Source organism: Cygnus olor, chromosome 5 (genome assembly GCF_009769625.2).
Source record: "Cygnus olor isolate bCygOlo1 chromosome 5, bCygOlo1.pri.v2, whole genome shotgun sequence".
NCBI lineage: Eukaryota > Metazoa > Chordata > Aves > Anseriformes > Anatidae > Cygnus > Cygnus olor.
In genome coordinates, this window is record NC_049173.1 from 46,666,977 (window position 1) to 46,690,895 (window position 23,919).

Genomic DNA, 23,919 nt, shown 5'->3' on the forward strand with positions numbered 1-23,919 from the left:
CACTTAGGAAACCCGTGAATTGAGCCTGAAGAAATCCGCTAAGCAGTTGGGAGCTGTCAGAGCCTTCTGTCCCCGTCGATGGACCACAGGTTGTGCGCTGAACGTCAGGCAGCCGGGAAGCTTTTGGCACAGGCCAGGGCAGAAAGTTTAAATGCGTGCCTCTGGTCTCTGGAGCAGGATGCCTGGTGTAGCTGGGTTAGGAGGGAGCCCTGTTGCCCTAATTGGGGTGACACCGCAGCTGACTTTCCTGTTGGTATCATTAAAGCAATGCTTCAAGGCCCTGTTGTGCTCAGCAGCATGTGGTAAATAGACATAAACATCTTGTAAAAGATGGTCCCTTGTTGAAAGAGGAGGCTAAAAAACCTGAGAATGAAAGTGGAGGCGCAGGCAGGCAAAGCGGCTTGCCTGCAGTTGTACATACAGGAGGGGAAGGCAGCCTGTCCGCAGAGAGGGAAGCGGAGCCCTGGTCTCCCTGCTGGTGGGGCCGGGACCTTCGCTGCTGAAACTGCAGCTGCCTGGGCTCCTGCCTCGAACAGGCCAGGGGACATCTGTGCAGGGGCTGTGGTACTCAGAGGAGGATTTGGCATGCCTGCTGGGCCAGAGGAGTAGACTTGAGCACCAGCCTCTGACTAGCGTAACACTGCCACTTCTGCTGCAGCCCCATCTCTTCCAGGAGGTGGGATTGCAGCCCGAGTAGCCTTATGCGACCCAGCTTTCATTAGCGTTGTTTAACAGGCGTGACGAAGCTGTGGCAGTGCTGGCTTTTATGTCATCGCCCAGCCTCACTGGAGACAGCGTTATGTACATGCTCCTGCAGCTTCTCTGCCTTAGTTGTCGGGCTGCGTGTGGCTGCGATGTAGACACAGCTGCAGTGGTATGTTACGCTTCGTTCGGCATTCCTATAGAATGAAAAGGTGACATTAGGATGGGATCTGGGTCAGGGCAGTGCTCTGTGCAGCTTGTTTTCTCTTTCATAGCAGCCAGGAGCACTTGCTGAGCCGGTCAACACCAGCCCACAAAAGTTGTGGGAAGAGAGGGATCCATTGGCATCGTTATTACTTGGGCTTCTCGACTGCTCTCACTCAGTGATTGAATTTGTTTTTCTAGGAAGAGTCTTTGCTGTTGTGAGTCACTCTGGCTTAGAAGGATTTAGCTTTCAGCTGCCTTTTGCCTTAAAAGGTGATGTTACTTCTGGTATTTCTCAAGTTTAAAAATACAATAAAATTCTAAAAATTGTCAGGCAGCTCTCCTTAAGAAACTCTCGATACTTGCTTCCTTCATTATTTGTTATTTTTTGTTTTTCTTTTTTTTTTGGGGGGGGAGGCAAACCAAAATAAGGCAATGTTTAGGGAATGCACTACTGATGCTTCTTGGGGGCCTGCTTGATTTGCTTGATTTATGTGGCAGTGAAACATCAGGCAGCAATCAATGCTCTTGCACGTACCAGGGACGTAGCCTACTTTCTGTCGTGCTGGATTTCTAGAGCAGCTGGAAATTAGTGGCACTCAACACGTGAGGTAGTGGGACCTGGGGTTCTCTGTCTGGTTTTGGTTTAAGGAGTCACGCCATAGCAAACCAGCCATGGTTGCTATACAGACCAAATGTCTTTAAAATGGGAAAGGAGGCTGTCCTCTTTGCTGTCTGTGGTCAGGAGGGATGTCACTCTGTTTGTAGGAGCTGAGCTTTAACCCTAAGGAGATTACAGGGGTGCAAATTGCATTGCACTTAACTAAAAATCTCTGCAGTGTTCCAAATGTAATGCTTGATATACATTAAAAAAAAGTCCCATGGCACAAAACAGTAGTGTGATCCCTCACCTACTATAACTGTGATAAAACTACAGTGGAGGAGGAAGCGCTTTTCTTTTTAAGAGGTCAATCTACACTACAGACCTTACCACCACTTCTGGAGGTGGAACCAAACTGTTGATGATGCGTTTCAACATTACTACGCATTTGAGTATAGCTGTAACCCTGCTTTTTCCCTGTGCAGAAGCATTTTATGCAATTCTATCCCTCTCATGCAGCAGATGTCTTTCATTTCGGGGTATTTGATACATAAGCTGCTCCCACCAACCAGACTGGCTTTGGTGGCATTTGTCAAAGTCTGAAACTTGAATGATTACAAAGATTTTCATTATCAAAGTCACTTGCTGTGACCTTCTCCTTGCACAAGAAACATAAGCTTGTGCTCTTTTCTGAGTGCTTTCTGTGCCTTGTTCCCCGGGAGCAACAGAGCTTGTTTCTTAGGCTGCTGGCGGACCATAAATTGCAAGATGTTTTACAGGCACTCTCTACCTGGACTTTACCCTGCATGCCCAGCATGCTATGTCTCTTGCCATTGCACATTCACTCTCACTTTATTAGCTTGTGTGTGGCTTTCCTAAGAAAATGTTACCCCTTTTTAACTGCTTTTTAATTGTGTATTGGAAATGTGCAAGAAGAGATCTTCTCCAGTAAGTCAGTCTGTCTTCGGTGACTTGAATTTCATTCTAGTGACAAACTTCATTGAGGTTGAAGAGTGTGTGGGGAACTAAGAGGTGGGAAGAAGACTGTGAAGTAGTGAGCTGTAATCATGGATTGAAAAGTGTTCCTGAAGTTACGCTTCATCATTGCCTGCCTGTTTTACTCAGAAATCTGTTGTTTTGTCTCTTGCAGAAACACCACCAAAGAACTGGACACTATTGCTGTGGGAGATCAACAGCAACTTCCAGCTGCATCTCGTGCACTAGCTGTAAAACCACTAATCGCAGTGAGTTTCTCTTATATACTCTATTTTCTCCAGTGAGGATTCATTAATTGTAATCCATGAAAATACTCGTATCCTCTGTTTAGACTTTGTCCATTCACTTTACTACCACAAAAGATTTGATTTACCGCTCCCAAGCCAAATGGGTATGGAACGTTTTTTCCCCTTCATACTGGCAGATTGGTATTGTGCAGGTGCCAGAAAAGGAAAGCTTTCAAGTTTTGCTGTGTCTTGAGGTGGGGGCGTCATACTTCGATTGTTCTGCTTATTTATCCATTGACCAAAATGAGAATTGGATCAAATATTTTGCTCCTGAGAAACAGCTTCTGAAGTAAAGTTATTTTAATTAAATGGAGGAGAGAAAACTATTGCTTGGGCAAAGAAAATTGACTTGACTACTGGTTCAGAGTGCCAGAAGAAAGCACGTCATACACTGATAGTCACAGGCAGGTGAAAGGAGAAGGGGTCACAGTGCTGGAGTGTTGCTGAATCTGTTCTTAAGTGTACTCTTAAAACAAGAGGCTGGAATATTCTCAGGGCTGTAAGGAAGCTTGTTGACCAATGCTATTTGGATACTAAATGAACTCTTGAAAATCCTTGTTCCGTTAATTTTTTAATAATTCCTACCTAAATGAAACACTGAAGAAGAATGCTGCCCTAGTCCTACCAGCTACCTGTGAATGTTCACGTAACTTGCCTGTGATTCTTTTATCAATAATTTTCTTCTGTCGGTAACGCAGTAGAACGGGTTCAAGTGATTTTTGATATTTTGCACAGCTTTAAAATGATATAATGATTGTTTGCAAAGTCATCTCTGGTTTTGTATCTCGTGGGGAATCTGTTTGCAAGAGTAGAAGGGCAGGAGTAAATCTAGGCCTGTGCAAGTGGTTGCTCTGAGGAAAGCTTGAGGATTCAATAAAAAAAAACAAAAAAAAGGTAAGTGCTTAAGGGATCTTAGGACACTTGTACAATTAAATGGCATTGAATATTGACATGCTATAGAATTTGGGTTCTGGGGGTTGGGTGGAAGGGAAGTATTTGTGCTCAGGTAACTGAGTAACTGATTCTCCTGAGAAATAATGACAACAGCAGGAGGAAACAACTCTTTAAAAGGAAAAGCCCCATATCCTCTCAAAGGATATAGGAAAAAATTGGTTTAAATGTATGTTTCTAGCCTTTGTCAATATTGCTGATGTATAAATTATATAAGACTTAGTAAAAGGTCGTTTCTAGAGAGCTATCCTTCCTTTGCCTGGAAGGACCCAGCCAGCTTGCAGCATACGCAGTGAAGAATACCTGTCAGAAATTGAATATTGAGTGAAGGTAATCTTTCTAATGAAAAGTAGTTAGAAGCAAGGCAGAGTCGAAGGAAAAGCAACTGCTCAGCTGGAAGACTGCTTCCAGTGTTGCAGACGTCCTCTGAGATGCATATTTTATGTATTAGGAGTATTGATCAAGGCCGTGGTGTGCCTCACGTTAGCACTGTTCTTCCTGATCGTTGCGATAAAGATTTCTTAACTCTTTGAGTTCTGCTCCTGTCTCTGTGAGCAAGTACAGCACATGTGGTGCTGCTGTGACGGGGGACTCAGCATTGGATATGGTGGTTAGTATGCTGCTTTTTTCCTTCTAATTTAGTGCCTTGCAGAAATAACTGTTTTAATCACAAAAAGATAAAAGGCTGAAGCTCAGTTTCTGTACTCACCTCTGAGTTTCTCTAGTAAATCTGCAAATGCTGCAGATACCTCTGCTGAAGGTATCATGATCTTGTCATAGAAGCTGCCTGCGATTTCTCTCCTTTCCTCCCCTCATTAAGCCCTTAGATCCTTGGTCCTGCCTGCAGGCGTTTTGCCTGACAACTAGACCATGAATTCATGCTGGGTAAAATACAGGAGGGAGAAAAGCTTTAAGTGAGACGTGTCCTATGTCAACTGACAGAGCACTGCTCCTAGCAGAAGCTTCTTGATGCATGGACAGATACTCAGCTGAGTCTCCTGACTGTAGTGCAGACATGCTGGTTTAGATCAATTAAAATTTCTGAAAAATCGTCTGCAGCTGTGGTGGTATCATCTTAAGGGAGTCGTAAAGGGGTGTCACTGGGAACAGTGCCTGGTATGCGCATTGGAGATGCGCTGAGCTGAGTGCTATAAAGGAGCCCTAGACTGCTTCCGCAAAGAAATATCCCAGGCTGCTTTTTGAAGCTCTTGACTTTGACTGAAAGCAGGATTGCATCCACACACTTAAGCCTGCTTTCTGTTCCTCTTGGGCTGATGTCCATTCCCTTCTGATCCTTTACAGTGCTCTAAGAAAATTGAATCCAGGTTGAACCCGTGGAAGCCATCTCCACTAGTTAAAACTAGCCTGTCAGAGGGTGATGTCGAAAGCCTTTTCTGTGCTATAACACTTGGCTGCTGCACCCTGCGGAGGCAGGAGTCTGCAGCTGTGGCTGCTTGAACAAGGCTCCCTGTGGAGCAGGTGTGATGCTGGATGCCTTGCATGTGCTTCTAATGCTGACCTGTGCCACCCTTGTCTTTCTGCTGACTTGCCTTTTGTTTAACCAGTGGGCTTCTTGTAAGCTGCACAAGTGCATGCCGGCAGGTATGCCTCTTGAAAGGAGAACGATCTGGAAGCTAATTAAGAGCTCTGCAAATCCAGCTTCATCTCCCTGGTCTACGTGCAGATTCCCTCTGAGAATTCAGTAGTGTGATTGTCTCTGTGCCAGTTTCCTTTTTGTTAAAAGATTCTTCCCATCTAGGATGGGAGCTGAGGATAAACATACAGAGCTAGCAAAGGTTCCAGTATAGCAGTTAAAGAAATAAGTATTAGGATACCTTTCTCTAGTATTTCTGCTCAGCCCAAGTTGTATCCTTGAAGTCTGTTTAGCAGTCACAATGAGGTGATTAGGAATGAGGACTGGATGGATGGGAAGTGAGGAGAAGGTTGTGTAGCATGCTAGTGACGCCAGGTGTCATCCCAGCATCGAGCCTGGCTCTGAGCACCCAGTGTATCTCGCCTTCTCGAGTGAAAATGCTCGCTTAGACTTGGGACAGCAGCAGATGCAAACAGCTTCAGGTTCATGTTCCTCACCTGCTGTCCAGTAGCAGCAGCTTTGTTCCTCGTGTGGCTGTCTCGCAGTGCTTTGCCTTGTTTGGTCACGTTGCTTAACTCAGCTGGCCTGCCTGTCACACGTTGGCTTCACGTTACAGGAAGGACTTCTGCTTTCCGAATGTCACCATTCTTTTTCAGAATGTGTCCATGAGTAGAATCTGGATAGGATTGATGGCTATAAAACATTCCCTCTGAACTCCAAGATGAAAGCGGGCCATTTCCTTTCTCTTTCCAGAGGGCTCATCTACTATAAGAGGGAGGTGGGTTTTTTTTGCTTGTTTATTTTATTTTATTTAAATGTAACTCATCAGGTGGTATAGGAGTTTCTATGTCAGTCCACGGCAGCATGCTGTGATGCCTCATGCTATGGGAAGCTGGGAATATGAGAATGAAAGGCAACTCTGCCAAGGGGCTTCAGTCTTCCTTGATTTTTTTTTTAATTCTCCCCTCTTCTCTCTCTCCATGTTGGCTACTAGAATGCAAGGGCACTGCTGAAATATGATGGTGGTTAATCTTGTATTATATCTTTGGTTCATCCTGTCTCATAAGTTGATCCTCTTCATGCCAGAGCCAGTTACCTTAGAAAATGCGAGGAAGCAGGCTGCAAGGAAGCAGGCAGTTCTGGGGGTACCACCAGCTCTGCGGAAATAACGCTGTGTGTTTGATCCTTATGAAAACGTTTTGTAGAACTGAACAAGAAAGCATTGTAGGAATTTGGAGGGTAGATTAATAGCATTCCTGTTTCGGGCTGTTTATTTGTAGCTTTAACTTTTTTTTTTAAGGCAAAAAGTATATTTTTAGCCTGCCTTTTTTCCCCCACCTTGCTAACCCAAACAAATTTCCTTCCTCGGAGGGGAGGGTGGAGTTGGGAGGAAGGAAGGGTGGGTGGAATTAAACTGCTTCATTAAATCAGTTTCAAGATCATCAACACACAATTTCATTTTCACGTTACGGTTCTGAGTACACAAGAGTCCCTTTACACTTTGCAGAGAGGGGAAGCTTTGTGTGCAGAAGGGGAGAGTGAGGGCCTCTGAGACAATGAGGCGGTTATGGAAAGCTTATGACTTTTGCTGAATTTTCTTCCTTCCTGCATGACTTTTTTTTCTGGTTATTTCTGTTAGGGTTTAGCCTGTAATTTCCAAGGAAAGGTGGGGCTTGGTGATAGTTTGCATTCACAGCTCCCAGTGTAGCGAGATGCAGAGAAGGGAAGGATTCTGGTAAAAACGGGAACGTCAGTCAGACATTGCTACACTGCCAAAGATGGATGTTCTCACTGAGATCCCAAAGTATATCTGGTAAGAGGTAAGGCTAAGAGTAGGGGGTTATGTCAGATGTAATTCATTTGAACAGGGGCACAATGAGGAGGGGAATCAGGCCCTCCTGAGTCCTAGGATGTATGTTTTGATGGTTTTATGGCAAGTTGCTTCTGATTTAGAGAGAACAAGAGCAACTAGCACCTTTCTTACTAGGTTGATATGACTTGAGCTTTAACTTTAATATAATTACTGATTTTGGTGTGCTGTAGAAAGGGTTGATGAATCTAGGGCCTGTGGATCGAGTCTGCAGAAAGAAGCACAGATCCCTGGATTGTCTGACAGCCCAGCAGCCAGTGTCATCTGGCCAATGCAGAGTATTGTTGCTTTCTTCATTCCCCCCTGAATCTCTTGGGCTTTCGTGTTGGTTCTTCAGCATCTGTGAAGGTTTCTCATCCCTCTGTTGATGGGAGATGAAGCATCTTTGCAACAGAACTTATGTGAAGTCTCCCTCTGGCAGCAAAAGAGTGGAGCGCTTGTCCTGACTGACTGTACAGGCTTCTCAGGACTGCATCATGAATCATTTCTTCTTGAAACGTGTTGACCCTGTTGTGTGTTCTCCTGTGCTGCTGGAGAACTGACAAAGAACAGACATTACATTTGTGTTTATTTAAAAAAAAAAAAAAAAAAAACACGTAACACATCAACAACAAAGCACCCAAGCAAACAAAAAACCCTTTCCTGTTTTGGAAATAAAGTAAATTCTGTTTTTCCCCATCCTTCCATGTCAGGAGGTTCCTAATTTTCCTCTTGCTAGTCACCAAATTACTGAACCCTGTGTGTGAGCTCAGAGCTGGAAAAGACAACCTGACTTTCCGAGCCTGTGTCCCAGGGAAGGCTCCCTGCTGCTGAGGATCAACACGGGACAGGAGCCCTATCTGCAGACTCTCAAATTCTTTCTTTATCTGCTTGCTTCTCTTCCGCTTCTCCCGCTGGGAGGCTGCTCCAGAGGATGATTGCTCCATACTCAGCTTCTCCTGACCTCCAGCACAGGAATCTTAGCTCATTTCTGCACCAGGATCACCCTGCGGGTTAAACAGCTCTTATTTCTTGCTACTTCCCCCAGCCAAGTCCATTTGCAGGGACCAGTCCTGTCCATTATCAGGCTGTGTTCTGGCGATTTGAACAAGCCGAGCTCTCCCGAGATAGGCCTCTTATTCTTAGCAGCGATTCTGTGCACCTATTTTCATTTCAGTTAATCATCTCTGAATTGTAATGTGACCAGAACTGTTCACAATACGAGTGGCTGGGAAAGGGCTGCTTTCAGTAACACTAATTTCAGCATTTAGCTATCAATTGCGGTTTAAGCTAGGTTACACGTCTGAGAAAGATTTCCTGGTCTTGTTCTGAAGACATCAGTAATGGTGGCTCTTTTTCTGCTTTAGGGGAGTTCTGTCAATGGTTCCTTTGATGTTTAAATAGGTACCTTAATTTGAATAGGCAACATCTTAGCCACTGCATCTTGAAATGCACGTTTTGTGTGTGTGTGAGTTTACTTGAGGCTTTTATTTTCCAGAAATTTCATTTTCTTGGAAGTGCTCTTATACTTGTAGAACATGTAAAAACAATTAGTGAATTATCCAGATATGAATTTCAGAATCTGAGCACTCCCATTCCAAGTAAAGGTCCCTTTTAAGGTATCTTTCAGTATCCAAAAAATGTCTATCAACTTCCATCCCTGGATCACACTGGGCACTGCACCAGCAAGAATATATGCAAAGAATGAAAATAAAGTCCATTATGTATGACCCTCTCTCTGAGCTTCTCTGGCTTGTGTGAGGAAAGTGGAACTACTTGGAAATACTCTGCCTCCCCTTGGATTTCTGGCTTCTTTGAAGGTTGTCTTGATCTTTGTGAATAATCTTTGGTTTATACGTTTGATTTCATGCCAGCAAACTAAATCTCTCTATAATGCGCATTCCTTCAGGGTTTGTGTATCATGAAGACTTGAGGCATTTCTTCCACTGTTTTGTGCAGTAGCATTTCCCTTCAACTGGCACTGAAGAATAGAGGGATATGGTTGTGAGCAAGGCAAAGTCAGGAGCTGGTATGTGGTTGTTCCGCAGGCTCTGTGCCTGTCCGAGGGCAAGCTGCACAATTGCTCTCTGTATCTGTCCTCAACCTAGGGGCAATGGCATTTTGTCTGGCCCAGCTGAGCCCTTGTGCTTTACTAAATGCTTCTGGTGACACGTTCTGCTTAGCTGTTGGGGTTACAGTGATGGTAGCACAGAGCTGCTAGGGGAGATCAGCTGGTGGCCCCTAAAACCCATCTGAAACAGCAGTGATATCTGGCTGAGCTTAATGGTCTCACTGAGGGTGTTCATGTTAGGATAGGATGCTAGTCATCAGTTGGTCCTAAAATTAAGTAAAAGTCCAATTTATTTTTTTCTGGGGGGGTGGTGGTGATGGTGAGGAAGCTGCCTTCAGGATTTTAACTGAAATCCTAGCATGAGCCCCCTTCCTGCTAGATTGCTCTGCCAACATGCTCATACGGCTTGTCAGATATACACGTTAAGAAAGCACCCATCTTTAAATGTATTCATCTTCTCTAAGATGGCAGCCATCCTTGTGCACTGGGTCTCCTTTATATCATTTGAAGTATATCATAAACTTAGCCAGTAAAGTAACTTGCCACACATCCCATTATCCTTGAATAACTTTTCGGGTGTACATTTATAGTCCTTTCTACCTTCTTTCTTCGTGCTCTTGGGGAGGAAAAAAAAAAAAATACTCTGCTGCTTTTCAAAGTATTCTTTTCCTGCTATATCAAATGTAGTGTTAAAGTTCACTGTGCAGTTCTCTTCTAGTCACTTGCTGTAGTCCTTTAAAAGTAAAATTACATAATTTATATAAATTCAGAGGAGGAAAAGTTGAAGATGTCTGTACCAGCCTATTTTTTAATTCTCTGTGGAAGCTTGGAAAAATTCAGGTGAGTGTTCTGGAAAGCAATTAGCATTTGAAATTGAGGCTTAGATTGGACTTTTTCTCATGTACTGCAGGAGGTGTTTCTGGAGTCCCCTTGCCTTTCGCTGGTAGGAGTAATCTCTCAGTTTTAATAAACAACTGCTTCAGAGTCATGAAGCAGCTTCCTCATAGCTATTCGTCCTTGATAAAGAAGGTGGTCAGTGTCTGGTTTACTTTGAATTGAGAGATTAGCTCGACCCCTTGTAATCTTGAATATGTCTCTTATGCCTCTTTCCTGCCTGGAAACAGCCTCTTATTTGGAATTTAGTCTGAGTAAGACTGGTTTATTTATTTGCACCACAGAAACATTTACGAGCTGTGACTAGCAACTCATACTATACTCATACCCTGTACAATGCTAGGACAAGAAGACGGTCCTTAACCAGAGAGCTTTCAACCCAGCGTGGAATAAATGACCGCTGCATTAGCAAATACTTCTGCCTGAATAGAGACTTGGTGCCAGCTGTGCCCAGCCCTCCCAAAGGGAGGGAGCACACAGTTCATCCTACAGGCTGGTGAGAGCTGTACTTCCAGTACAGTTAGTCTGTACAAAGCAGGTATGTTGTGCTTCTCAAACCTGGACACACACCCAGGGAGCTTCTCATCCTGAGCAGCATGTGGAGAAGATAGCGAGCAGCAGGGGGCTGCTGGCATCCTGGTGAAGGCGACCCAGTTCTGGCTGTGCTTTTCCCAAAGAGCCTCTCCCATGTGTACGGAGAAGGTTTGTGGGCTGTGCAGATTGCTTTTGCTACCAGCTTCCATCCAGATGTCTTATGGGGCCTGAAAGGGGAGAGGTAAAGGGACACCCGTGGCCTTTCAGCGGAGCCCTGGTCAATGAGGGCTGTATGAGTTCTTTAGCCAGGGCATGGATTTGGACACTTGCAGTCTCTATCATTAAGTTCCATTTTAGGACTAATTTGTCTTGTTCACCTATCTAAAAAAAGAAAGTGTTTTAACAGTAGCAGGGGTTTATCTTCCCCTTTGCCCCTGGAAGCAGCAGTTGACCGCAAGATTAAAAGCTGAGGGGCAGACCTGCCAACATGAATCTAAGGGATAATTTTGAAGAGGCAAAACTCCTGTCTCGAGAATTTTCCTCTGGCTCGGTTCATGCTCTTGAGCATCACTGAAGTGCTGTTTGTATCAATCTTCTGGCTCATGAATAGAGCATTGCTCTCATTTGTATTTTGGGTGTGTTTAAAAGGCTATCTCTGCAACTATAAGGGCTACATCTTGATTCATTTTAATTGGTAACATAGATTGTACAGAAACTCAGGACTTGAATTTGCATTCTCCAGAGTAAGACTTCGAGTCAGCACAGAAAGAGGATTCATTTTTGCAAACTCCATGTCTGAACTTGAGTCTCAAGTTAGGTGTGCTGCTATCAGTTTGACAGTCAGTGAAGTGAATCTGCCATTAGCTTCAGATGCCTAGAGACTAGCTGTCTGCATCTGAGCTATGTGGACTGTCCTTCCAGTCAGTAAGAAGTAGATGTTTTAGGACACAGATCGTCTGACCCTGTTTTAGACAACTGCTTTAGCACAAAATGCATTCTGCCCTGGAAGCGTTTCATGCTCTTCAGTAACTCTATTGGCAGTCCAGGCAACTAGTGCAGAAGTTCATGTTGCTGCTTGCTCAGATGAATCCCATATGAAATACTTCCGCTTTTCAGTTTTAATTGATTAGGTATTTTCAGCAAAGCATGGTCAAAGACATCCTGGTACCCAGGAAGCAGGTTGTGCACTATATCTTTTCTGCTTTTATTCTCCAACTCTCTGTCTAGAGAACGAAAATTATTCCATCGTGACAGGAGCATTGGCCTTCAGAAAGCTCCTTTTATCTACACAAGTACTTTCTGTGGTATTTTTCCATCCACTAGCGTTGGCCTTTTGCTTATCCATCTTAGAGCTGGATTAACTTCAGAAAGGAAAAAGGGCCTTGTATGGAACTCCGAGACATTTATTTCTTTGACCAGTAAATCAGTATTATAGTTCCCTGGGGACTGGGAAAGAGGTATTATGATGGAGCTATACTTCTAAGTCCACTTTTCCTGAATGCTGAATTTCCAAGGGGAAGGTATAAATCTCCTTTGACACAGAAGAATCTATATGAAACAGTTTTTGGTGGTCTCATTCTTTGTGTTTCTTTGCCTCCCTTTTCTGCCTTCCTCCCTTTCCTCAGGTGCTATGGTATATTACTTAGTTTCCTTTGAGGTAAGTATAGCTTCTTTGTCACTGTATGGAACACATTGGTATTCAGGAGGGCTTTTTCCTGTGTCAAAGCCAATATTTTGTTGCTTTGTAACACTAACCTTCTTGGAACTCTCCAGCTAATATTTTTCTCTTCCTCTGTCTTTTATTGACTGTGGTACATTTAGTATTGCTTCCCTCCCCAGTAATTTTTTGGTTTTTATTCATGACTAATACATCCATTTTATGAAACAATGAAGCCCATTTACAAAGGAAAGTGAAGCTGGTTGCAGGGGCTTGATGGAAGTGACAATAGGAGGCACACTCTTGAGTCATGTTTGTTTTATAAATGAGGCTTAGTGTGCAGCAGAGAGGCACAAATTCTGTTGGCTCTCCAGGATCCTTCTGGCTCTGTTTAGGTATTCTCTTCTACAGCATGACTCTGAGGCACTGAGCTGAGGCTCGCTGGAAACAGTTCTGTTCAGCAGAGAGGGCAAGGAACTCTGGTCCTGTTGCGCGTCCGTCCGTGGCTGGGAATTCACATGGCATGCAAGGAAGGAAGGAGGACTCACCTGCATTGAAAGCATTAATCAATGTGTTCAAATAACATTTACTTTTCAGCAAACCACATTTTGCCCACCCTCAGTTTTCTCTTTAATTTATAGCTACTCCAAACCTCAGTTGTGCACCTCCCTGTTGGCGTTCCCCCAGCCCCACGAGGATGCTGTCCAACCAAAACTGGAAACAGCTGCTCTTTGTGGACATGGAGCACTCAAAGTTTTGATTCCCTGCTTTGAAAGTGGTGGAAAGCCAGTGAGTGAATGGCAAATCTGGCCATCTAGCAAATGAACAAAGACATTCAACCCACCGGCACTTCTCATGATGAAGTAGAGCTCTGATGGGAACAGAGCAGTAGGAAAGAGTCGTCGGTGGGGAAATTTGGCAAGTTAAATGTTTTTGGATGTTTTAATTGGATAGGTTGGGAGACGGGGAAAGAGATGATGATACTGGAAACAAGTCATGGAGTCCTGGGAATGGGATGGAAAGTAATTGTAAACATGACCAGCAAAATAATCTACTTCATGAGCAAATCCTATTTAAATGTAAATTACCCAAAGTGATTTTTTTATTGGAATTTTTAGCAGCATGATGTAGAAAGACAGAAGTATTTTTCCTCTTGTTTAAGTATGTGATGCAGACAGCTGTAGAGAGCTATAAAGACCCCACATCTCTCTACCTCTTCACACATTCTTCTTTCCTTTAGACTCCTTGGAGCCGTTCCCTGCAGCAGTGCTTCCAGGTAGTGACAGCTAGGATGTTCACTTCAGTCACCAGAGCTCTGTCAGGGCCAATTAGCATCCTAATGACTGGCATGTACCATCTTGATAACATTCAACCTGTGCTTTGTACCAGGGGACCTAGCCTCTTAAGAACCCATCTTGTTTCATTTGGACCATAGCAGTTGTATAAGCCTGTTTTAAAAAAAAAAAAAAAAAAAAAAAGATAAAAGAATTTCCATTTCATCTTGTCTTCTGAGTCCCAGGGGCTTTGGCACAGAACAAATATACTGTCCTTTCCTTTAGCTGGAAATGATGAATCTGGGCTAGCGAGAGGGGAGCTGAATCAAACAGCTGCTCTTACAGGTTCTGAGGACCTGGGGTCAAAGCCTCAGCTGAGGTTAAGCAATGCAGCACTCATTCTTTCGAGCTGCATTGAATAAAACAATCAAAGACTCGGCTATACAGTCTTTAAACATTCAATACCTGGCCAGTGTCAGGGCTAGGCTGGTACTTTCCTGGAATTACAGCTACCTGTTGTTTGGCTGTCTGCTGTCAAATCCGCTTTGCAGTGGACTAGCATCAGCAGTCAAAACTGTGCTTTTGTCCATCAGTCAAACCAGGGTCGAATGCTGTGCAGAGACCTTTTCCAGCAGCACGGACTAGGGCATGCAGCTGAGGAGAGGTTCCAGAGAGATTTCACAGCTGCTCGCCAAGGTCAGTGTGTTGGAGAGGCCAGGGTGTAAACCTGCCACTCAGGCAGCTTTTTTATCAGCACCGAGATTCCTGAGGCTTTGTGCTGTGCCCTGCCAGGCTGCAGAGGGAGCAGATCCTTGGCGGTGGCAGTTAAATGCTGCCACGTGAAATCAGCACGCGTCTGGTTCATGTTTTATTGTTTAGGGACAACACGCTTTTCCAGAGAAACTCATGCATCTCTCCTGACTTCCAGTCCTAAAAGGCAGAGTCGTTCTTGTTAACGTGGCATTGCTGTCTAACCCTGCCCCACGTCCTAGCTCTTCAAGGGCTTTAATGAAGCGCTGCGATGCCGGAGCCAGCTGGCTGGCACACTGTTAGAGCTGGCACAGCCACGCTAGGTCATCTGGAGGAAGAGGTCAGCAGTTTAATGGTCCTTAGGAAAAGCCAAATAGCCTGTGATGCTAAATCAGAGAAAAGTGGCTGCAGGGCAGCATGTGCAGCGGCTGGACTATAGCTGCAGCAGGGAGGATTTGTTTACAGTGAGCCTTTCACTGGTGGTGTGAAACTTTAACAGAGTATTATTTGAAAAAAAAAAAAAAAAAACCATTGCTAAGATTTTGAGGACACACAAGTTCCACTCCCTATTAGAGACAGCAAATCCCAAGTGTGAACTCTGGAGACTGAGTGAGCAAGAAGTGTTGCTGCTGTTATTAAGGCCATAAGTATTCTTGAAAACACAAGCAAAAAAATACCTCTTCCACCTCCCGGCCCAGCCTGTGAGGCTGAAAGACAGCACATTAACATATCCGCATGGTGCATATGTTATTCTTAAAGCTGCTGTGAGAATTTTGTCTTTTCCTGAATTCTTTGCATGGTGTTTGCATTTTTCTATCAGCATGCTGTCATATCACTATGACAACTACTTAAATTATGATCTTAGATGTGATCTTCTGAAGCATCACAAGCGCTCGATGGCTAAGAAGGCTGCGGGTAAGGGACTGACAGGAACACTGATGTTCATTCAAGTATTGGCATATACCTCAATCTCTTCTGGACGTGTCACCTGGAGACCTAAACCTGTGTCCTGGAGCCTATTTTCAGAAGTGCCACTTGGAATATCACAGGAGCTGTTACACCCTGGTTGGTATGCACTGAGCCTGCTTTCATTGTGCATGAGGTGTAAAGCTAAGAACAAACAGCAGAGCTGACTTAACTACATCTGTACATAGTACCCAGGACTAAAGGCACTCCTGAGATGGCCTATTTGAACTCTGCCTTTTCTGTTCTCTTGTGCGCATGACTTTGTTGCTTTTTGGGTAGATAGCTCTGAGGCTTAAGCCCCCTGTGTTCCTCTCTTGTGATCCCTGTGCATTCCTAAATCTGACATTATAGGGTTTGAGATTGCGCTATACTGCTTTCTCCAGGCCTTCATGTATTAAGCCCTACTCACAGTCAAACGTGATGGCCCAAAGCTTTGTAAACAAAGACCATCTAAAACATAACCTCCCATAAAGGGATTACTGCATAATGATCTCTCTCAAGTTTAAGTGCTTAGTAAAGTGTCAAAACCGTGAGAGTTGGACGAGTTCAGGTAACAGATGCTAACAGGGCAGTTTGTCCCTACAGTAGGGATATATACCTACCCCTGACTTGGAACTGTTCTACCTCCCCCATCAAAGCAGGAAAGGTAGCTAGCTTTCTGTGGCTGGTGTAACAGGTGGGTAGTGCCCTGCAGCTTTCTAAGGTGTGTGTCAGAAGAGAGTGTAAGCTCTTGGGCTAGGCTTCAGGGCCTCTGCTACAGATGTTGGCAACTCGGCATGTGTCAGCTTGGAGACTGGTTCAGTTCCCCACACCATAGAGCAGGGCAGAGCCGTAGTGGGAGCCTGAGCCAGCCTTCCTGTGGTGGTGGAGTTTCTCAGCCTTCAGTCATCTGTACAAGATTGAAACCAGAGGCTGAGAGGTAGGAAACTGGGCCGAGGCTTCAGCTGATCCCCGACTGCCCTGGAAAACATAAATCTAGTTGATGTAACTGGACATATCTGTTGTAGCCAAATCACTTTGATCTGTAACTCTCACTTGATCTCAAGAGGATTAGGTGCCTATGTGGCTTTATATATCAAAATGTTCTGCTTCAGTTCTCCATTTGTGAAATCAATCAAATACTACCTCTTCTTTTCACCTCCCAGCCTGGCTGCATAAAGATGCCAGGGATTTATCCCGTGGATTTTTTTAAACAGCTGGGACATGCTTTCAGTTGGGTCTGTCGTTAGGGGGTAACTATTGCCCTGTGTCAGAATAGACGTCTGCTACTCAAAAGTTCTGCACAAGCACATGGGCAAAAGTCAAAGTCTGTAGCTCAAAGTAATGCGTGGTCAAATCACTGCTCCGGACACTTGGGTTTTCTGCAGTATAGGACAATTGCTAGAGATGGATGTAAGTGCCAAAGCCTTTCTAGAGAAAGCAAACCTCAGGACTGTATGATTGCACTAGGCATTGCAAATGGCTGTGTAAAGACTCGAAGCTATGTATTTTTGGAACACATTTATTCTTGGTGCAGCTTAGATCTTAGTTCAGTGATGAATTGCTTTAAATTTGAAAAAGACCTCTTTGCCCTGGTGTCAGAATGGATTATAATCTTCATGGTGACTTGGAGGAGGAAACAAATATATGATGAAAAAAGCACAAGCCAAATAATGCATAAAGAGAGAGTATGAAGAGCAGATACTTCCCGAAAGAGTCAAGGGTGGCTGAGGACTGGTAAAAACAATGACTCTCTCCAGCATTTCCAAATACCCGATCCGTGCAGTTCTTCTAGGCTTGTAAAAACTTGTTTCTAAATCAAGGATTTTTTTCATGTCCACTTCAATTAAACCCTCTGGAGAAAAATCTTTGTTTCAACAGTTCAGCCTCCTTACCCTTTCCAACTAAGTTGTAGGAGCTTGAAATATCTATTCCCAAGGCTCTTGTGGAAGGAACCTGCAGTCAGCTTTTCCAGCTGCAACAGATGGATGCTAAAGAGGAGAAAAAAAAAGTCTAGGGTTAAACTTAAAATTTGTACAAATACTTGAAAGATGCCATCGCCCCACCCCTCACAAAACTTATCTTAATTTCTGAGGCCGATTTTCATCCCAGCTGCAGTCCGCATACTTAGTTCTGCACGACTTCTTATCTACTGCCTGGTAAAGTCTTGTCCCAGTATCATTACTGTAGATTAAACTTAAGAACCATGTGATCTAGTGTAAGAGCTGATTTTTTTTTTTTCCTGAAAGCAAAATATCCATTCTGGTGTTTGTGCTTTTTGAGGTACAGAGTAGGATGGCTCTACTCTGCCCACCCCTTCAGCCCCCATGTACTCTTTTCGCTCATTCTACAAGTGCATGTGAAGCATTAGAGTTTTTTTTAATGAATCTATAGAGTTAACTGATATAACTTGTGATTCTTGGCTAAATGTTATGTCATCAATCTAGAAAATGAATGAGCAATTAATAATTGATGCTTAGCTCCTTCAGTGAGGCCCTTGAGAAACCTGGATCTCCCCCTGTCCGTCAAGTGGGAGAGGCTTGCATGAGATGCAGGGGTCTGCGTCGTTCCTGGTGTGGCATCAGTGCATGGTTTTTAGGCAAAGCCTTCTGGAGGAGTAAAACCCAGTCTGTCTGACTGCAGCTTTGCGCATGTTGCGAGCGGAGCTGTGGTAACGAGCTTCATAGCTGTAAGGTACAGAGTTGCCTAGCTTCAATCCCTGCAGCTGCAGCAGGCTGAGGGGACACGTGAAAAGCTACGGTCAGGTCCCATGCCTCAGCTAGCCCTGTTACTGCTGGTTTGCTGTAATTTGGTGCTGGATCTGAGGCCATAACATATATCACGCTGGGCACATCTGCGTTGTCGTGCAAGCCCTGGCACACTGTGGGAGCTGGCAGTTCTGCAGTGGCTTTGCATGAAGTATCGCATGGAGCACTGCGTTCAGTCAGCTCTGGGATAAGCAACAAGTGTCACTGAGTAAAAAAACTTCTGTTGTATTAAAATCACCTTCTGTTCTGAGTATTTTCATTTGGCAGCGGGCTTGTCGTGAATCAATACAGTGTGCCTGTGGCCAGTAAGGAGAGGACTTAGGAGCTTGGTGCTGGGAATGGTGTGGAGGTCTCGGTGCCTCTGGAATGGGCTTAGTGGCAGGACTGCCTTGCAACCCGTTATGTGCTGATCTCTGAAGAACAGCTGCTGAGGCAAGGTAGTCAGGTTGCTAATGGGTGGCAGGAAAGACTTAGCTTTCTCTACTCTTCTTTTGCTGCTTGAGCTGTGCGTCATCCTGACCAAGAACTCTGACTGTAGCGTCAGGCTGACTGGTTTCTAAGCCCTGCTCCGTGCAGCCCTGGGCGGTTTAGGAAACAACAGGGGAGGAAGCATGGGGGAGTAGTGGTTAGAATACGAGCTTTGAGGACCGGGCTCTATCATTGCAAACTAGATGAAAGTAGGTTGGTTTCTTTTCTGTGTCCTCGAGGGACAATGAAGAACTTAAATGTTGTCACTGGCTGCCTGAAGGCGGCTGTGCCCTTCTGGTCTGCTGTGGCTGGTTGGCTGCAAGCTCAGACATGACTTAAAATGCAGTTCTCCTAGGTTTTCTAAAGTTAAGACTCCAAGGCACGGTTCTGCAACAGCGATCTGCAAAATTTCTAGCTGTGCAGTTCATTCCAGTCTGTGTGGCTCCTGAGACAGTTCATTGTCAGAGCTGCACGCTTTCTCTCTGTTCCAAGAATGTTTACAAATACTATATTTCTTGCTTAATGCTTTAAACATCTCTTCCTCCACTTCCCAGGGCTACCTTTCCCGCTACCCAAGTGCAAAGCACTTGTCTTCATTCTCAGAGCAATTCGTAGCTGATCCCTGCCCTGCAGTGCCGAGACATGACTGTCCCTATCTGCTCTGTTGGTCCCGAGGGTTCGTTTGTCACGCTTTTCCATGAAGCCTCCTTCCTGTTTTCTTCCACGTCACCTCAGGCACCTAAGAGGTGAACCAGTTAAGGGGCAGTAGAGCTGACAACTCTTGTTCTCTTCTAAACTTTCCCTTAGCCCTCTCCTATCAGCAACAAGCTAGGAGGTCATAGAACCATAGAAAGGTTTGCGTTGGAAGGGACCTCAAAGCCTATCCAGTTCCACCCCCTTGCCATGGGCAGGGACACCTCCCACCAGCCCAGGCTGCCCAAAGCCCCGTCCAGCCTGGCCTTAAACACCTCCAGGGATGGGGCATCCACAGCTTCTCTGGGCAGCCTGTGCCAGGGCCTCACCACTCTGAGTAAAGAATTTATTCCTAATAGCTTATCTAAATCTAATACTGGCCACCACATGCTTGAGACAGCTCTCTCCGCCTCTCTCATCCTCTGAAAGTGCAGTGAATTTGAAGGTTTGCATAAGAGGAGCACGTGCTTCCTCATCAGTGAGAGGAATGGAGCTAGCTGGGGTTTCGGTGCGAATAGCAAGAAAGGCCTTCCTGAAAGAGAATCTCTTTCCCCTTCTATCCCATGGCAGACAATCTTATGGGCTTATTTTTATCTCATTGTTTAATATGCCTCAGTTGTTTGTATACTTTATAAAGCCTTTAAAGTGGGATTATTGAATAAACACCCTAATGTTGGACCCACATGTTTCTCATGGCTGGCTTCACACAGATTTTTTTCCCCTCTAATCTTTGTTTACAGGATGCAGTGTATTACATCCCCTCCCAGTGCTTGCACTCCGCCAGCCAGAGCCAGAATCTGCTTCTAATGCTTTTTGTTTAGCTGACCATAGTCCTGTTCTAACGTGGGGATTATTTCCTTTTAATGTGGCGAGATGATATATCCAGCCCCGTTATTGATGTATGTGCACCAAAGCAAAGGGCCTGATTGAGGATCTGTGTGGGACTGTGAATCTTTCCATTGATTTTTTGATAGGTGTTGACTCTCCCTCTAATTGCCTATCGTTCTTGGGGAACCTCTGCTGCTCTGTTTACTTTGCTCGATGAGATAAGGATTGTTCTGTTCCTTGGTGAGATGTATTTCCAGGCATCTCTTTTTTCCACCTGTGCAAGGATCGCTATATTTTAGCAACCTGATGCTAATAAGTGCTGCAGCATTAGTTGTGCCTTTGAGACAAGGCTAGCGCCACTGAGAAAAGTGAGATGTGCTGCAGCACAGACCTCTTGTGCACGTCAGGCTCCTGCCTTCATCTTGGCCTTGGTATAGAAATGGGTGACCATGGCTGCCCTCAATCTACATCCAAACTCCCACAAATGTCACTCAGATAAGACACAGCTATGACATGTCACTCCACCTTTTGCTTTTCTCTCCCATTTTTTATGCTCCTTTCTTGTCAGCTCTTGTGTCTTTTTCTCTGTGCTACTCCTTACCTTATGTCCTTCTAGTATTCCTGTGACTTCTTTACATGTGTTGGGCCTTTCTCTCCATGTTTTTTTTTTTTTTCCCCCCCACTGCTTTCTGCTCCCACCTATGTGAATGCTGCTTTCTGAATAGCTCCTTGGTATTTAATGACTTGTTTTCCTCTCGTGTAGCACTGGACAGGCAGCTAGTCCTCCACAGCCAGGCTGAGTGGGTGCTTTGCCTGCGCATCCAGCCAGTCAAAGATCATCAGCTCAGTCTTCCCTGGCAGCCTATGCGAAGGTTACAGGAATAGGATTTGTGCTAGAGCAGTTGACCAATTTAGTCCCATTTCAGGCACTTTAAGTGGGTGTTCAGAGGAAGAGGTTACAGCCTGGTGAGTGTGAGGAACCTGGAGCAAAGGATGCAGAACCAAGACCCAGTGACGTGCTTTGTGGCCTTGTTGTAAGATCCTTGCTCCTATTTTGAACACAGGGCACTCATAATCCTCTACTTCAGGTTAGCAGTCTAGGTTGCTGAATTGTGAGTACTGAAAGCAGCTAGCTATGTACTGATTTGGGCTCCCTGACTGCATGTGCTGTCCTGACCCCTGAAGGAATACCTCTACCTGAGCAAACAAACTGTGTTCGGATGCCCTGGTGCCCTTCCTAGTGGTAGAAGGGAAGTGGCTGTGGTCATTAAATCTTCCAAACCTGCCTTTGTGACTCTTCTGTGCTTACAAACCTGCGTGTTGGTGTCTGAGTGACTGCCCCACATCACAGACCCAGCCGTGGCGATACCTCATCCTTGGTATCTCCACCGAGACTTTGTGGTGACCCTACCTTCAGGAAGCACCGAACCGCGTGCCTGCAGACCCATTTTTGGCGTTGGTGGCCTGGGGGGCAATGCTGTGGTGTTTGCTGATTGGAGTCATGACTGGAAAATCTTTTTGGGCATCTCAGGAAGTAGCTCAGAATTCTTGATTATTTCTTAAGGAAGTTTAGCTTCTGCAGACTCTGAATCTTATCTGTAGCCCATGTTAATTTATTGCATTTATGTATTGCGCAGGCTGCATTCAGGATGTCAATTGAGTGGAGAGATGATTTAAAAACATGAAGTGTTCTGGAGACAGATTAAACTTTTTTTTCTTGTTCACTATTTCATATCTCTCTTCCTGCCGTGAAAATTGAAACCGCAAGTATTAATAAATTAATTGACATATTTGCTGGTCTCATTGCAACAATGCAGCCAATCCACCAGCAGTCAGATAAGTCATAACTTCAAAAGCAGGAGATTTTTTAAAATTGGGAGGTTATTTCACAGTGCTGGGTTTTATTTTTAATTTGTCTTCTGCTTTATGACCATTTAGGGTTAGAATTCGTAGGCTTTTTTTCCCCTCAATGAGGGGAAGCAGAAACTTAAATTTCTTTTTTGTTTCCCTTTTTTAAAAGACACAGCAGTTATCCTCGAGAAGAAGAGAGATTTATAATAATAGTAAAAGTTGACAGATCTACAGCTTTCTGTGTATCCTTTCTGTTGTGATTTAAATTCCTTAAAGAAATAGCTCCCTGGGACTAGCAAATAGATAATGTTAATTCAGGATTCTCAAAGCAGATCCGTAGTTGGCACTGTCTTCTCCCATCTTTCTTTCTCTTTTTTTTTGTTACCTCTTATCAAACCCTGAAGTTGTTACAGTAGCATAAGCCACCAGTGTCTCAGTGGCCCTGCACCAGAACAGTAGCACTTTGGACAGGAAGACTGGGCAAGGTACATTCCAAAAAACTTCCTCAAAAGCCATTTTGCAATTTCTTGTGCTGTTTGATTCCAGCCACTTGTGTTGGAGAATTATTTTCTGAATACGTCGGAGCTGTAGTGTTTTGCTAGGGCCTGGTAATACTGAAGTGTGATGGTGTTATAAAACTTGGAAACATTAGCAGGGTGTTCAGAGGTGATTAAAGAGGCAAATAAAATAAAAATTTTTGTTCTGTGCATGAATTCATGAATTTCTAGACTCATCAGTCTGGAAAAGAGGTAGTTGAGAGGTCATAAGAGAAGGCTAATGAAATCATAAAGAAGGAAGAGAAGATAAATTAGGGAGTGATTGTTCACCATCTCATAAATCAGGTATTAGAAGTCATCCAATGAAGTAAGAAGTATTACTTAAAAAAAAAAAAATATATATATTTTTCTGCAACATAGAATGGAAGTGTAGAACACATTACTACAGCATGTTCCTGGGGCTGTTAGCATGCATGGGCTAAAAAATCATGGAAGAGAGATTCATGGACTGTTAAAAGATGATAGTTCAATCCCAGTCCCTAGCTGAGGAGCCGTAGGCTTCTGATAGTCAGCTGGAACACTTCAAGGAAAGGGAAGCACCAGGAGGAAGATCACGCTACCATCTCCAGTTTCTGGTTCTTTCCCTTGTCACTTCTCCCAGTTGGATATGTGGGAGTGAACGGGGGCTGGTTGGACCCGTGTGCTCCCGTTCCCTTACCCAGTGGGTGGTGGGCTTGGCTTCTCCTGTTTCCAGTTACTCGGCTTGTCTAAATTGCTGTACCTGAGCAGCTTTATGGGGTTGGTAAGAAAGAGCTGGGAGTCGTATGGACACATTCCCAGCGTCATTGCGTGTGCATACGCAGCTTTTCTGGAAGGCTTTTCTGGGTAATTAGACTACATTTGTTCTGTTTCAGTGGGCTAGGGTCTTGATGCAGATTACATCAAGAAGAGAAATCCACTGAGGTGCAGTTATAAGAATCCCCGCTAGTTGTCGCTCGATCCCTATTTTAAAGCTGACTTCGACACCGATTCGAGCACTTTTTGCTTCTGGAAAAGCTACGTGTCCCCGGCCCCAAACAACAAGCATCTGTGGCAAACGTTGGCATGGGTCTTTCTGTAGCGTGGTGATAGAGGGATCTGTTTAAATCATTGAGATGGCAACCTCAGAGAGTGGTGTGTGGGTGCTGGCTTTTTGAGTAACTATTACAAGAGCATGTTGTCCAAGGGCTGCGCTAGTGTGGGACCTGAGGTGTCAGCTGCTGTGTGCACGCTGAGTGATGGTTCCTCTCCCTGGAGAGGTGATAATCTCAGTGGACATGTTCCCTCCAGGAGGAGGAGAAGCTACAGAAGAGTGAAAAGGACGTGGCAGTGCGTCAGTCACCTTGGTTTTAGGTGTTGATAAAGGTTTCCTTGGATGCAAGTTAGCAGGACTGATAAGGAGTGTGCTGGCAGGGGCTCTGGGGAGGTGCCACGTGGCTTGTTCCCAGGATGATTTCCTTCCTTTG

The 23,919-nt window shown here is 44.6% G+C and overlaps 1 protein-coding gene across 10 annotated transcripts in view; it reads left to right on the forward strand.

Moving 5' to 3' along the window:
• The window catches only part of TSPAN4 (tetraspanin 4), a 435,812-nt gene that overhangs the window by 63,571 nt on the left and 348,322 nt on the right, over positions 1-23,919 (forward strand). For 9 of the 10 annotated variants that reach the window (XR_005820749.1, XM_040560418.1, XM_040560415.1 and 6 more), the window contains one exon: positions 2,658-2,751. Coding sequence is in view for 9 of the 10 variants with exons in the window: in XM_040560418.1 (XP_040416352.1) it covers positions 2,658-2,751 (94 nt within the window). In the remaining variant the exon portion in view is untranslated. Of the gene's footprint in view, positions 1-2,657; positions 2,752-15,245; positions 15,430-23,919 lie in introns of those variants that run through there. The other variant, XM_040560422.1, reaches the window with a different exon arrangement.